Source organism: Sus scrofa, chromosome 14, assembly GCF_054392235.1.
Source record: "Sus scrofa isolate SSC_HxYL_T2T_F1_AM1 chromosome 14, Sscrofa_HxYL_maternal_Yorkshire_Landrace_v2.0, whole genome shotgun sequence".
NCBI lineage: Eukaryota > Metazoa > Chordata > Mammalia > Artiodactyla > Suidae > Sus > Sus scrofa.
This window is the reverse complement of record NC_139396.1, coordinates 60,080,734-60,093,054: the sequence shown is the minus strand read 5'-3', so window position 1 is coordinate 60,093,054 and position 12,321 is coordinate 60,080,734. Positions and strand designations below refer to the sequence as shown.

Genomic DNA, 12,321 nt, shown 5'->3' with positions numbered 1-12,321 from the left:
ATGCAGCAGGTGCAACCGTTTAAAAAAACGAAAAGAAAAGGGACTATAAGTGTTTGTGTGTACGTGTGGGTAAATCTAGAAAAATGTCTGAAAAGCTCTACACCAAAGTACTTGCCGCTGTAGTCTTTGAGGTTGAGGACCAGAGGTGGTCTTTATGCTTCCTGATCGCTCTGACTTTGTTTCTGTTTGCAATATACATGCACTGCTGCAAAGACCATAGGAGATTATAAAATAGTTTCGTCAGCAACAAAGAAAGAGGATGAGGAAACCAAAAACCGGTTTTTGCTCCAGATTACTCTTGGGGGAAGTACGGATGGATGTTACAGAGGACCTTTTCAGAGTACAGTCTGAATGAAGACCGGAGGTTCTGGGCTGCCTGTTGAAGGCAGAGAGTACTCGTCGGGGAGAGTGGAGGAAAGAGGTGGGAGCTAGGACAGAATTCGGGATCAAAGGAGTGTTCGATTTGCAGAGACCCCGAGACTCAGGGCAGAGTTCCTTCCTTCCAAGGAAATGAAACCTCACAGCAGCCCAGACTCAGAGCAGAGCCCCTCCCTCCCTCCCAAGGAAATGAAACTTACAGCAGCCCAGACTCAGGGAAGAGCTCCGCCCTCCCAAGGAAATAAAACTTACAACAGCCCAGACTCAGGGAAGAGCTCCGCCCTCCCAAGGAAATGAAACTTACAGCAGCCCAGACTCAGGGAAGAGCTCCGCCCTCCCAAGGAAATAAAACTTACAACAGCCCAGACTCAGGGAAGAGCTCCGCCCTTCCAAGGAAATGAAACTTACAGCAGCCCAGACTCAGGGAAGAGCTCTGCCCTTCCAAGGAAATGAAACTTACAGCAGCCCAGACTCAGGGCAGGGCTCCGCCCTTCCAAGGAAATGAAACTTATCGTAGGCCAAACTCAGAGCAGGGATCCTCCTTTCCAAGGAAGTGAAATCTACAGCAGCCCAAACTCAGGCAGAAGAAGACAGACAGGCCAACAGGTTCAGACAGCCTGCTCGCCGCTCCACGCCCCCCACTGCTCTCCTGCCCCAGCGCCGAGATGGATACCCCTGTTAGGGACCTAGACAAGTTCATCGAAGACCACCTCCTGCCAAACACATGTTTCCGAACGCAGGTCAAGGAAGCCATCGACATCGTCTGCGGTTTCCTGAAGGAGAGGTGCTTCCAGGGGACCGCCGACCCTGTTCGCGTCTCCAAAGTTGTGAAGGTGAGTCTGGGACTGCCTGGCCGGGAGAAGGTGGCGAAATGAATGTCTCTCTGGCCACAGACACAGACAGACAGACAGCAAGACCTTGAGGTGCCTGGGGCTCGTGGCTTCTGCCTGCTCCACGACAAATACGTAAGCACAGCTTGGAGGAGGAAGCAGCTTCTGGGCTGAGGGCCTCCATCTGGGAGTGTCTACCACATGCCCGGGTGCACTTTGTGACCCGTCTCTGTCGCGCCCACTTCAGAGACAGGACTAGGGCAGCCAGCTCTTGCCTCAGTCTGCTCACCAGTGACCGGGCTGGGAATCACCATTTCTGCACAGCCCTGAGCTGGTGAGGAGCGTAAGCTGGGAAGGCAGACAGCCCCTACCGGCTGTGAAATCCTGGCAACTCACTTACTTACCTTCTCTGTGTCCCAGTTTCCTCACCCATAAGTCCCAGTACCTTCTAGGGCTCGCAGATCAAGTGAAATAAGGCGTGTCACCCACCCTGCATGGGCCAGTCAGTGTGCATACCCACTCGTGATATGGGATCAAAAGAGACAGGGAGGACAGAACACAGGCCCTGGGAAAAGGCAACCAGGCTGTGAACCGCATCTCTGCCCCCTACTAGCTGTGTGAGGGGGCTGACACATCATCTCTCTCAGCGTCTGTTTCCTTCTCTGGATATGGGAGCAGCTATTAGGAGCAGCGGCGTCCCAGGGTCCTTGTGCACATTCGAGGAGTTGAGACTGGGAAGGCCTTCAGGACAGGGGCGAGCACTCCAGACTCTTAGCGACTGTGCTCAGCATTTTGCTCAGGGAGGCTCTGCTCAACAATCAATGTCTGTTCTCTTTCTCATCACCTGCCTTAGGGTGGCTCCTCGGGCAAAGGCACGACCCTCAGGGGCCGATCAGATGCTGACCTCGTCGTCTTCCTCACCAAGCTCACAAGTTTTGAGGATCAGCTTCAGCTCCGAGAAGAATTCATCCAGGAAATTCGGAGACAGCTGGAAGCCTGTCAAAAAGAACAAAAGTTTAAAGTGACGTTTGAGGTCCAGACTCCACGACAGGAGAACCCCCGTGCCCTCAGCTTCGTGCTCAGCTCCCCCCAGCTCCAGCAGGAGGTGGAGTTTGATGTCCTGCCCGCCTTTGATGCCCTGGGTGAGTGCTCCCAGCCACAAGGCGTCTCAACCTTTGTCCTATGTCAGGGCCTCTTCCTCTCCCTCTGTCTCTCTTCGTGTTTCTGAGCAGAAATCTCTCACACTGAGAGTCCTATTAAGACAGGGCGTCTTGGAGTTCTCTGTGGCACCCAGGGTTAAGGTCTGGCATTGTCACTGAAGCAGCTCGGGTCACTGCTGTGGCAGGGGTTGGATCCAAGGGAGGTGACATTGAACCTGAGGCCCGAGGGAGGAGAAGCAACCAAGCCAGAAAGATCTGGGGGTTCCAGGAAGAGGAAACGGCAAAAGGCCAAAGGCCCTAGGACAAGCATGAGGTTGGCTTCTGTGTGTGTGTGTGTGTGTGTGTCTTCTTTGGTCTTTTTAGGGCCACACCTGCAGCATGTGGAGGTTCCCAGGCTAGGGGTCGAATGGCAGCTACAGCTGCTGGCCTACACCACAGCCACAGCAACGCTGGATCCTTAACCCACTGAGCGAGGCCAGGGATCGAACCTGCAACCGCATGGCTCCTAGTCGGATTCGTTTCCACTGCACCATGATGGGAACTCCGAGGTTGGCATATCTGAGGAAGAGACATAACCAGGGGAGTGAGCGGCAAAGGGACCAAGGCAGGGAGGTGAGGTGGGAGGGGCGGCAGGAGACAGGTCACACCAAAGCTCCTGGGCCACTGTGAGGACTTAGGGTTTGATCCAGATGTCCTGGGAGGCAAGAGTGGAATGATTAGGTTTTAAAGGCCTCTGGGGGCCCTGGGTGGAGAGTGGGCTGTGGAGGACCCAGCGAGGAGGCTGCTGCCAGGTCTGCTGTGTCCAGGTGAGAGGTGATGGTGGCTTGGGTGGGGTGACAGCAGGGGCGATGGGAGAGGGGACACTAGGGATGGACTTCAGGCCTCCTGGCTCGGGGCCTGCTGGCCTTTCCACTGCACCCTGGGGCCAGGGAGCTTGTCTCCCCCCCCCCCAGCCCACCCCACCCCACCCCCAGGGTGACTGAAGGAACCTCAGAGAAGAGCCGGCCTCTGCACATTATGGCTTCATTCCCAACAGGTCAGTGGACCCCGGGCTACAAACCCAACCCGGAAATCTACGTCCAGCTTATCAAAGAGTGCAAGTCCCTAGGGAAAGAGGGCGAGTTTTCCACCTGCTTCACGGAGCTGCAGCGAGACTTCCTGAGGAACCGACCAACCAAGCTGAAGAGCCTCATCCGCCTTGTCAAGCACTGGTACCAGACGGTATGGTGGGTCCCTTCTAGACAGAGAGCCGAGGAGGAGGAGGGGGAGGAGGAGGGAGAGAAGGAAGAGAGTGAGGACCCAGGGTGGGGGCAAGGAGGAGGGAGGGATGTGGGGAGAAAGCAAGGATGAGACAGTGGGAAGCGGGAAGAAGGAAGTGACGGGAGGAGAGAGGTGTCGGGAGGAGAGGAAGGAGAAGAGGGACCAGGAAGGATGTGGGAGGTGGGAGGAAATGAACAGAGAAATGGAGAGGAGGGAAAGAGCATGACGGAGGGGAGAGGGCAGGGAGCAAGGAAGGAGAGGATGAGGGGAAGAAGATGGAGGAGCAGAGGTTGTGGAGGTGGGGGCGGGGGGGTGGGGGGGGAGAAGAGGGGACAAGGGTAGGGCCCAGGACAGGTGCCAGTGAACCCAGGTCCCTCATTCCTCCTGATCTTCCCACATTGGGAAATGACAGAGAACCCCGTCCGTTCAGTTACTCCCGACTAAACCATCATTCGTTCTTCTCTCTTTCACACACACACACACACAAACACACCCATCCAACCAGTCTGCAGATGACTTGGTCTTTATCTAAACTATATCCTTCATTGTCATCAACTGTCACCCGCTCTGTCACTCACTTCCTGATCCAAGTCTTCTTAGGAGGCTCACAGGATCTGCCCTTAACCTCTCTGAACGCCTGTCCCTGCTCCCCACCACTCCCCAAGGCCATGCTCTCCTCCTCATTAATCTTCCAAAAAGGAAATTCTGCTCCAGCCTCAGGGCCTTTACATGTGCTTATTTATTAGTTTATTGTCTGACTCCCCACTGAAATGTACACGTGAAAAGAGATTTGTGTATTTCAGTCACTGCTGTGTCCCCAGACATGAGAGCAGTGCCTAGCACATAACAGATACTCTGTAAAGAACTGTTGATTGCATAAGTGCTATGACCACACACACACACACACACACACACATGCACACCTTTATGTCCACTTCCAAGCTGTCTGAATTTGGGCAAGTGACTTAGTCTCTTATGCTTCCTGTTTTCTCACTTGCAAAGAGGAAGATGGCGCAGCAATGGTACATCCCATACTGTGGTCCCTCACATGCAGATTGCTTGGGTAGTATGCACACTGAGCAATATTAATTCCTCAAATCCATGAGCATGGTGTACCTCTCCATTTATTATTGTCGTCTTAAGTTTCTTTCATCAAAGTATTATACGCTTCGGGGTACAGGTCTTTTACCTCTGCAGTTAAACTTATTCCTAGTTTTTTATTCTTTTTTGATGTAATTGTAAATGGGATAATTCTAAAATTTCTCTTTCTGATAAAGGCTTGCTTTTCACATAGAGAAATGCAACCAACTTCCTTGTATTTTGTTTGTATCCTATAATATTCCTGTAATTAGTTCTAGAAGTTTTTTGGTGGAGTTTCAAGGGATTTCAATATATATTATTATGACATCTGCAGATAGTGACAGTTTAACTTCTTCCTTGTTTAATTTGGATTCATTTTGTTTCTTTTTCATGTCAGGGAACACGACTTGCAATACTATGTTTACTAAACATGGGGAGAGTGGGCATGTTTGTCCTGTTCCTGACCTTAAAAGACAAGCTTTCAGCCTTTCGCCATTGAGTAGGATATGATCTGTGGGTGGATCATATACGGCCAATACTGTGTTACCTTCCCTCCAAACCCACTTTGTTGAGAATTTGTATAATTAATGGATGTTGGGTTTTCTCAAGTATTTTTCCCACATTCTGTGGAGATGATCACATGCTTTTTATCCAATTGCTTGATTTGTGGCTATTGAGCCATCCTTGCATCCCTGGCATGTAACCAGCTCTTCACAGTGGATGATCTTTTAAGATATTGCTGAATTCGCTTTGCTAATGTTTTGCGGAGGATTTTTGCCTCTATGATCATCGGGCCTATAATGTTCTTTTTTTGTAGTATCTCTGTCTGGTTTTAGTATCAGGGTACTGTTTTCATAGAATGAGTTTGAAATCGTCTCTTCCAATTTTTTGGAACAGTTTGAGAAGAATAGGCATTAACTCTTCTTCACACAAAAGCTGAACAAACCCATTTTTCTAATTTTGTTTCCCTTTCTCAGTGTAAGAAGCCTCATGGAAATAAACTGCCCCCACAGTATGCCCTGGAGCTCCTGACAGTCTATGCATGGGAGCAAGGAAGCGGGAAAACAGATTTTAGCACAGCTCAGGGATTTCAGACTGTTTTGGAATTAGTCCTAAAGCATAAGAAGCTTTGCATCTTCTGGGAAGCATATTATAACTTTAAAAACCCTGTCGTTGGACGATATCTGACTGAGCAACTCAAGAAACCCAGGTACTCTATCCCTGCATGGCTCGGCTCCCCCCATAAATGAACCTCTGATTACAGCTGTGGCAGCTTGGAAAGGGAGCAAGTGGGACGGTTCCACATTTATTGATCATGGCCTTCCAGTCCCTGTTCTGCGCTCTTTTCTCCTACCATCTGGTTTAAATAATAATAACCTCCAAGCCTGTGAGGCAAGCACTATGCTACCTACTCTACAAGATGACTGACGTTTGGAGAAATAAGCGCTTGCCCAAGCCTCAACAATAAAATGGGTGGAAGAGCTGAAATGTGACTGAAAGAACAATAGCCACAGCAATGATAATAATTGTTCCCAGGAACTAAGAGCTTGCTGTAAGACTAACAGCAAGCTTACTCTCATAGGAGTGTAAAATGTTGCTTTTCAAAACTGACGTGTGGAGGTCCCGTGGGCGCTCAGCGGTTAACGAGTCTGACTGGCATCCATGAGGATGCAGGTTGGATCCCTGGCCATGCTCAGTGGGTTAAGGATCTGGAATTGTTGTGAGCCGTGGTGTAGGTCGCAGACGTGGCTCGGATCTGGCATTGCCGTGGCTGTGGCGTAGGCCAGCAGCTACAGCTCTGATTCGACCCCTAGCCTGGGAACCTCCATATGCCTCAGGTGCAGCCCTGCAAAAAAACAAACAAACAAACAAAAAAACCACTGACATGTATTGACGCCTTATGATGTTCCGGTTACTGTGCTGAGCATTCCACTTGCTTGTCTAGCTCCTCATACAACGTCCTTTGAGGGAAGTATGTGCAAACCTCCCCATTTCACAGATGAGGATACTGAGGATTCGAGATTCAGGGTGAATCTCACTGTAAGTCTCACCAATCAGGGTGAGAAATGAAATTCAAAGCCAGGTCTATCAAGGCCCAAGTGCAAGGCTCTTCCTTCTGCTCACTGCCCTTTCACAGGGCAGGGCACCAGGACACATACCAAGGAGCAGTGCCCTGCTGGGCCCCTCCTGCTGCCCTGAGTCCCAGTCTGCCCAAGGTTGGGATTTTGCTCTGCCAGGAGCCCTAGACGCCCAGACACAGCCCAAGTACTCATCTCTCTCTATCTAACTGTTGCTCTTCAGGCCTGTGATTCTGGACCCGGCTGACCCTACAGGCAACGTTGGTGGTGGAGACACATACAGCTGGCAGCAGCTGGTAGAAGGGGCACTAATCTGGCTGAATTATCCGTGCTTTTTGAAATGGAACAGGTCACCGGTGGGATCCTGGAAGGTGTCGGTGAGACCTTCCGCTTCTTCTCCATTGTCCTCCCCCACCCCCACACAGCTCGGGGTGCGTAGATGGGGACCATTCTCTCCAAAGAAATTGCCTCTTGCTAGAGGTCCCTCATATTCATAGAGTTTCAGGCTGTGCTCTCTCTTTTACAGCCATTTTGGCCCCATTCAGAGGGTTCCTGGATTTCTCACATCCCTTATCCAGAATTTGTTCTTTAAGGAATGCCTTCTTGGCCAGTACTAACATTTTTAATAGCTCCAGTTGGCTCATTCCACTGAGAAGAAAAACAAACAATAACAACCACCACTTAATGAATACCTGCTTTGGACTCAGGTTCTGTTCTAAGCCTCTTAAAATGCATTGTTTCATGAAATCCTCAGCACACCCTATGAGATGTGTCCTCTCCTCCCATCTAACAGATGAGAAAAGGAAGCTCAGAGAGGTGAAGTCAGGAGTTCCCGTCATGGTGCAGTGGTTAACAAATCCGACTAGGAACCATGAGGTTGCGGGTTTGATCCCTGGCCTTGCTCAGCGGGTTAAGGATTCGGCATTGCCGTGAGCTGTGGTGTAGGTTGCAGATGCAGCTCGGATCCCGCGTTGCTGTGGCTCTGGCGTGGGCCGGTGGCTACAGCTCCGATTAGACCCCTAGCCTGGGAACCTCCATATGCTGTGGGAGCAGCCCTAGAAAAGGCAAAAAGACCAAAAAAAAAATAAAAGAGAGAGAGAGAGAGGTGAAGTCACCTGCTCAAGGCCACTCAGCTGGAGTGGGTGATCTAGGATTCCAACTCGGTGGACTCCAAGCCAGTGCTTATTCCACTGAGCTAACCAGCCTGCTTGGCATCCTCCTCCCCCAAAATCATGTGACAAACAAGGGACTCGGTGCAGCTGAGGTCCTGGGCATGTCACACAGCTACCTAGGGGCAGAGAGCTCCCTCTTTCCACCCCAGGAATAGGGTGTCTTGCGCATGCCGGGGTCAGAAGTATTGATGATGTCATAGGTGGGTTTCCTAGGAAACAGAGTCTGGGGTGAAGCTCAGTGTTCAGGATGTCTTGGGGGCAGAGCAGTGGAACTGACCCCCTGTGTAAAGGAGGGTTGCAAGGGGAGAGGCACAGCTGGGATGAAGCCCCCGCCGAGCTCAGCCCACCCCACTGGGGAGCCCTTGAGCTCCAACAGCCTTCAGAGTTGTCCTGAAGGACCCGACTTCCTTGTCCTGAGTGGCCAGGTCTTCATCGCCCCACATGGATTAGCCACTGAATGTGGACAACTCAGGAGAGGGTGTGGCCTTCCTCATGGGGGGCCCAGGTGGCATGTCACAGTGTCCACCATAAATGTTCACTGGGACCAAAGCCACGGTGGGAGGGCTGGCTCATCAATGTGATCATGTGCTTTCCCTTTCAGCCTGAGGCCAAGGCCCCTCCACAGGAGGAAGATATCTAGACGTGCACCAGAGCATCTTAAGAGTGAGGTCCCTGGAGCCGCCTGGACCAGCCCCCTCATCCCTAGGGTCGGGGCCCGGAGCCTTCATCCCTAGAGGGCCATGAGTTGGTGTCAGACCTGGCACCAGAATCCAGGTCTTTGACCCCCTTGCTGCTATTCCGTGCTCTGTCTCCTTTCACAGAGAGTATTTCCCCATAGGCCTCTCCCCACCAGAGAGGAGAGGTCTCTAAGCCACAACAGGAAAGACTTAGACAAGAGTGGAACCCCAGCCTGGACTTTCTTCTGTGTACCTGGTGGAGAGTTATGGTCCAAAGTATCGTCATTACAATAAAAATAGGAGTTCCTCTTGTGGTTCGGTGGTAATGAATCTGACTAGTATCCATGAGGACCAGGGTTCACTCCCTGGCCTCACTCAGTGGGTTAAGGATCCAGCGTTGCCATGAGCTGTGGTGTAGGTTGCAGACACGGCTAGGATCTGGCATGGCTGTGGCTGTGGCTGTGGTGTAGGCCGGCAGCTGCAGTTCCAATTTGACCTCTAGCCTGGGAACTTACATATGCCACATGTGGGGCCCTAAAAAGACAAAAAATAATAATAAAATATAACATAATACAATATAATATAATAAAAATAGTATCAAATACCATTTGTTGGGTGTTAATTAACCACAAGGCACAGGGCCAAGAAGTATCTCTGCATAGTGTGTGCATGTGTGTGCGCGTGTGTGTGTGTGTGTGTGTGTGTGTGTGTGTATCCAGTGATTCAGCTACAAATATTGAGCACCTGCTATGTGCCAAACATCGTTCTGAGCACTGGAACATAGCGTTGAGCAAAGCAGACACAAATCCCTGCCTCATGGAGCTGTCATTTTGTGGAATATTTACTATTGGATAGACTAGGATCCTTCCAGTTTTCAATTACGAATAATCCTTGAGACAAACATCTTTGGTTCATCCTTTGTCCACATCTCTGATTATTTATCCAGGGAATATTTTAGAACTGCCCTGTTTAATACAGTAGTCACTAGTCATACATGTTGATTGAAATGTAGCTCGACCCAATCAAGATGGGCTCAACTTGGAGTTCCTGTCATGGCGCAGCAGAAATGAATCCAACTAGGATCCATGAGGTTGTGGGTTCAATCCCTGGCCTTGTTCAGTGGGTTCAGGATCCGGGGTTGCCTTGAGCAGTGATGTAGGTCGCAGATGTGGCTCAAATCTGGTGTGGCTGTGGTGTAGGCCAGCAGCTACAGCTCTGATTCAACCCCTAGCCTGGGAACCTCCGTATGCCACAGGTGTGGCCTTAAAAATTGAAAAAATAGATAAAAGATGTGCTCAACTTTGTTTCTTAATTTTCTGATCTCATTTTTTTTTTTTTGCTGTAAATTTGTACTGCTTGTACGACCCCAAGAAACAATAAAGCAGTTTTTCTTGCACAAGAATTTTTAATAAGTATATCTCTCAACTGAGCTCTGATAGTCTGTGCAAAGCCGGCCAGCCTGGGTTATAGACAGCTCTAGGGTGCTGGTATTGGGAGCTCTTGGTTCAAGTCCAGATTCGTGAGATTTGGGAACAGAGGAGCAAGCTCTGTGGGCTGGCAGAAATGCTGATATGAAAACAGAAGCACCTGAGGCAGAAATTTCTGATTCCCCTGAGAGAAAGCCCTACCAGGAGCAACGTCCTGCTGGGAAAACGAAACTGGGCAGAGCTCCTGTTTAGCCAAAGGAGATAAGGGTGGAGTCCTTCCCTGCTCCCCACCCCACCCCCCTTGAGGAAGCTCCTTGCTGTATCCTATAGCAGCTGCACCGTTTACAACCCCTTCAGCAATAAATGGGGTTTTAGTTTCTCCACATCTTTGCTAAGACGTTTTGTTTGTCATTTGGATTATAGTCATCCTAGCTGGTGTAAAAGTTATAGACTCAAAATAATCAGGTCTGCTACACAAGGTCAGGACCCTACTTGGGAAAGAACGGGATCCTGACACATAGACTAGGGGAGTAAGGGTCAGAGTCCCTGAAAATCTTGAATCTCTAGATTCCTCTGAACCTGGGGCTCGTAATAATCCCAACCACCCCTCTTGTTAAAAGTTGACAGACAGGAGTTCCCTTAGTGGCTCATGGTTAACGAACTCGACTAGGATCCATGAGGATTCGGGTTCGATCCCTGGCCTCACTCAGTGGGGTTAAGGATCTGGTGTTGCCGTGAGCTGTGGTGTAGGCCGGCACCTGCAGCTCCAATTCGTGGGTGCAGAGCTAAAATGCAGGAAAAAAGAAGTTGACATATGAAATTCACCATCACAGCAGAGAAGGGGTCTGTGTGTGCTTTCTGGGAGCTGCCTGGGAGGTTCATTTTCATGGGTCTGGACACAAGAGTTGCATGTCTGTCTCCCCTCTAGCCTGTGCACTCCTGGGCTTGTTTTTCATCCATGCTGGGTGGGGTAAGTGCCCAGGGAAATCCAATAGGTATCCATGTGTGTGCTGAGGAACGAGGCACACAGAAGCGGACCTTTGTTGTTGTTGTTGTTGTTGTTGTTGTTGTGGCTATTTCTTGGGCCGCTCCCGCGGCATATGGAGGTTCCCAGGCTAGGGGTGGAATCAGAGCTGTAGCCACCGGCCTACGCCAGAGCCACAGCAACTCGGGATCCGAGCCGCGTCTGCAACCTACACCACAGCTCACGGCAACGCCAGATCCTTAACCCACTGAGCAAGGGCAGGGACCGAACCCGCAACCTCATGGTTCCTAGTCGGATTCGTTAACCACTGCGCCGCGACGGGAACTCCAGAGGCGGACCTTTTGAGACCTGTGTTTGCTCAGTGGCAGAACTGAAACCTGAGTGACTGAAGCTTTGCCTTGCTGTGTGTCCCTGAACAACAGACCCGCTTCAGGGTCTCTTTTGTCTCGCTGTGCTCATTGATTCTGAGTTCCAAGGCCACTGGGAATGGGGAGAAGGGGAAAGAGCCTCAAAAGATGACCTCTGGGAAAATAATCTTTTTAAAATTATAAATAGAGATATAACTGCCTCATTTTGCTATACACCTGAAACCTAACACAATATTGTAAATTTATAAGTTATAGTTCGATGGAGAAAAAAAAAAAAGATGTCCTCTGGCCCCCTACGAAATATTGTTAAAAAGTATTTGCTTAACAAATACTTTATAGCCATCGTGTGCCCGGTTCTGTTCCAAGCAATATGCAAGTATTTAATCCTTACATTAAAGCTATGAGGAGTTCCCATCATGGCGCAGTGGTTAACGAATCCGACTAGGAACCATGAGGTTGCGGGTTCAGTCCCTGCCCTTGCTCAGTGGGTTAACGATCCGGCGTTGCCGTGAACTGTGGTGTAGGTCGCAGACGCGGCTCGGATCCCGAGTTGCTGTGGCTCTGGCGTAGGCCGGCGGCTATAGGGGTCCGATTGGACCCCTAGCCTGGGAACCTCCATATGCCACGGGAGCGGCCCAAGAAATAGCAAAAAGACAAAAAAAAAAAAAAAAAAAAAAAAAAAAGCTATGAGAAAGGTACAATTGTTACCCCCATTTTACAGATAGGGAAATCAAAGCACAAAAAGGACCAACAATGTGCTCAAGGACACAGATCTAGTGTGTATCAAGCCCTCATGAGCCAGCGCCGGTGACTCCCCTTTTCACTACAGCAGCTGAGAGGCTGGCCGATAGTCATAGGGGCGGGGAAAATCCTGAGGCAGTCAGCTGGAAAGGCCCTGTGAGTTTC

At 50.3% G+C, this 12,321-nt stretch overlaps 1 protein-coding gene across 1 annotated transcript; it reads left to right on the top strand.

Annotated features, from left to right (window-relative positions):
• Positions 1-960: 960 nt before the first annotated feature.
• Positions 961-8,948, top strand: OAS1 (2'-5'-oligoadenylate synthetase 1). Its single transcript, NM_214303.2, is given in 6 exon segments — positions 961-1,211; positions 2,062-2,350; positions 3,405-3,589; positions 5,686-5,918; positions 7,010-7,163; positions 8,560-8,948. Coding segments are annotated over 6 exon segments (1,068 nt in total). The 5' UTR covers positions 961-1,043; the 3' UTR covers positions 8,599-8,948.
• Positions 8,949-12,321: the final 3,373 nt, after the last annotated feature.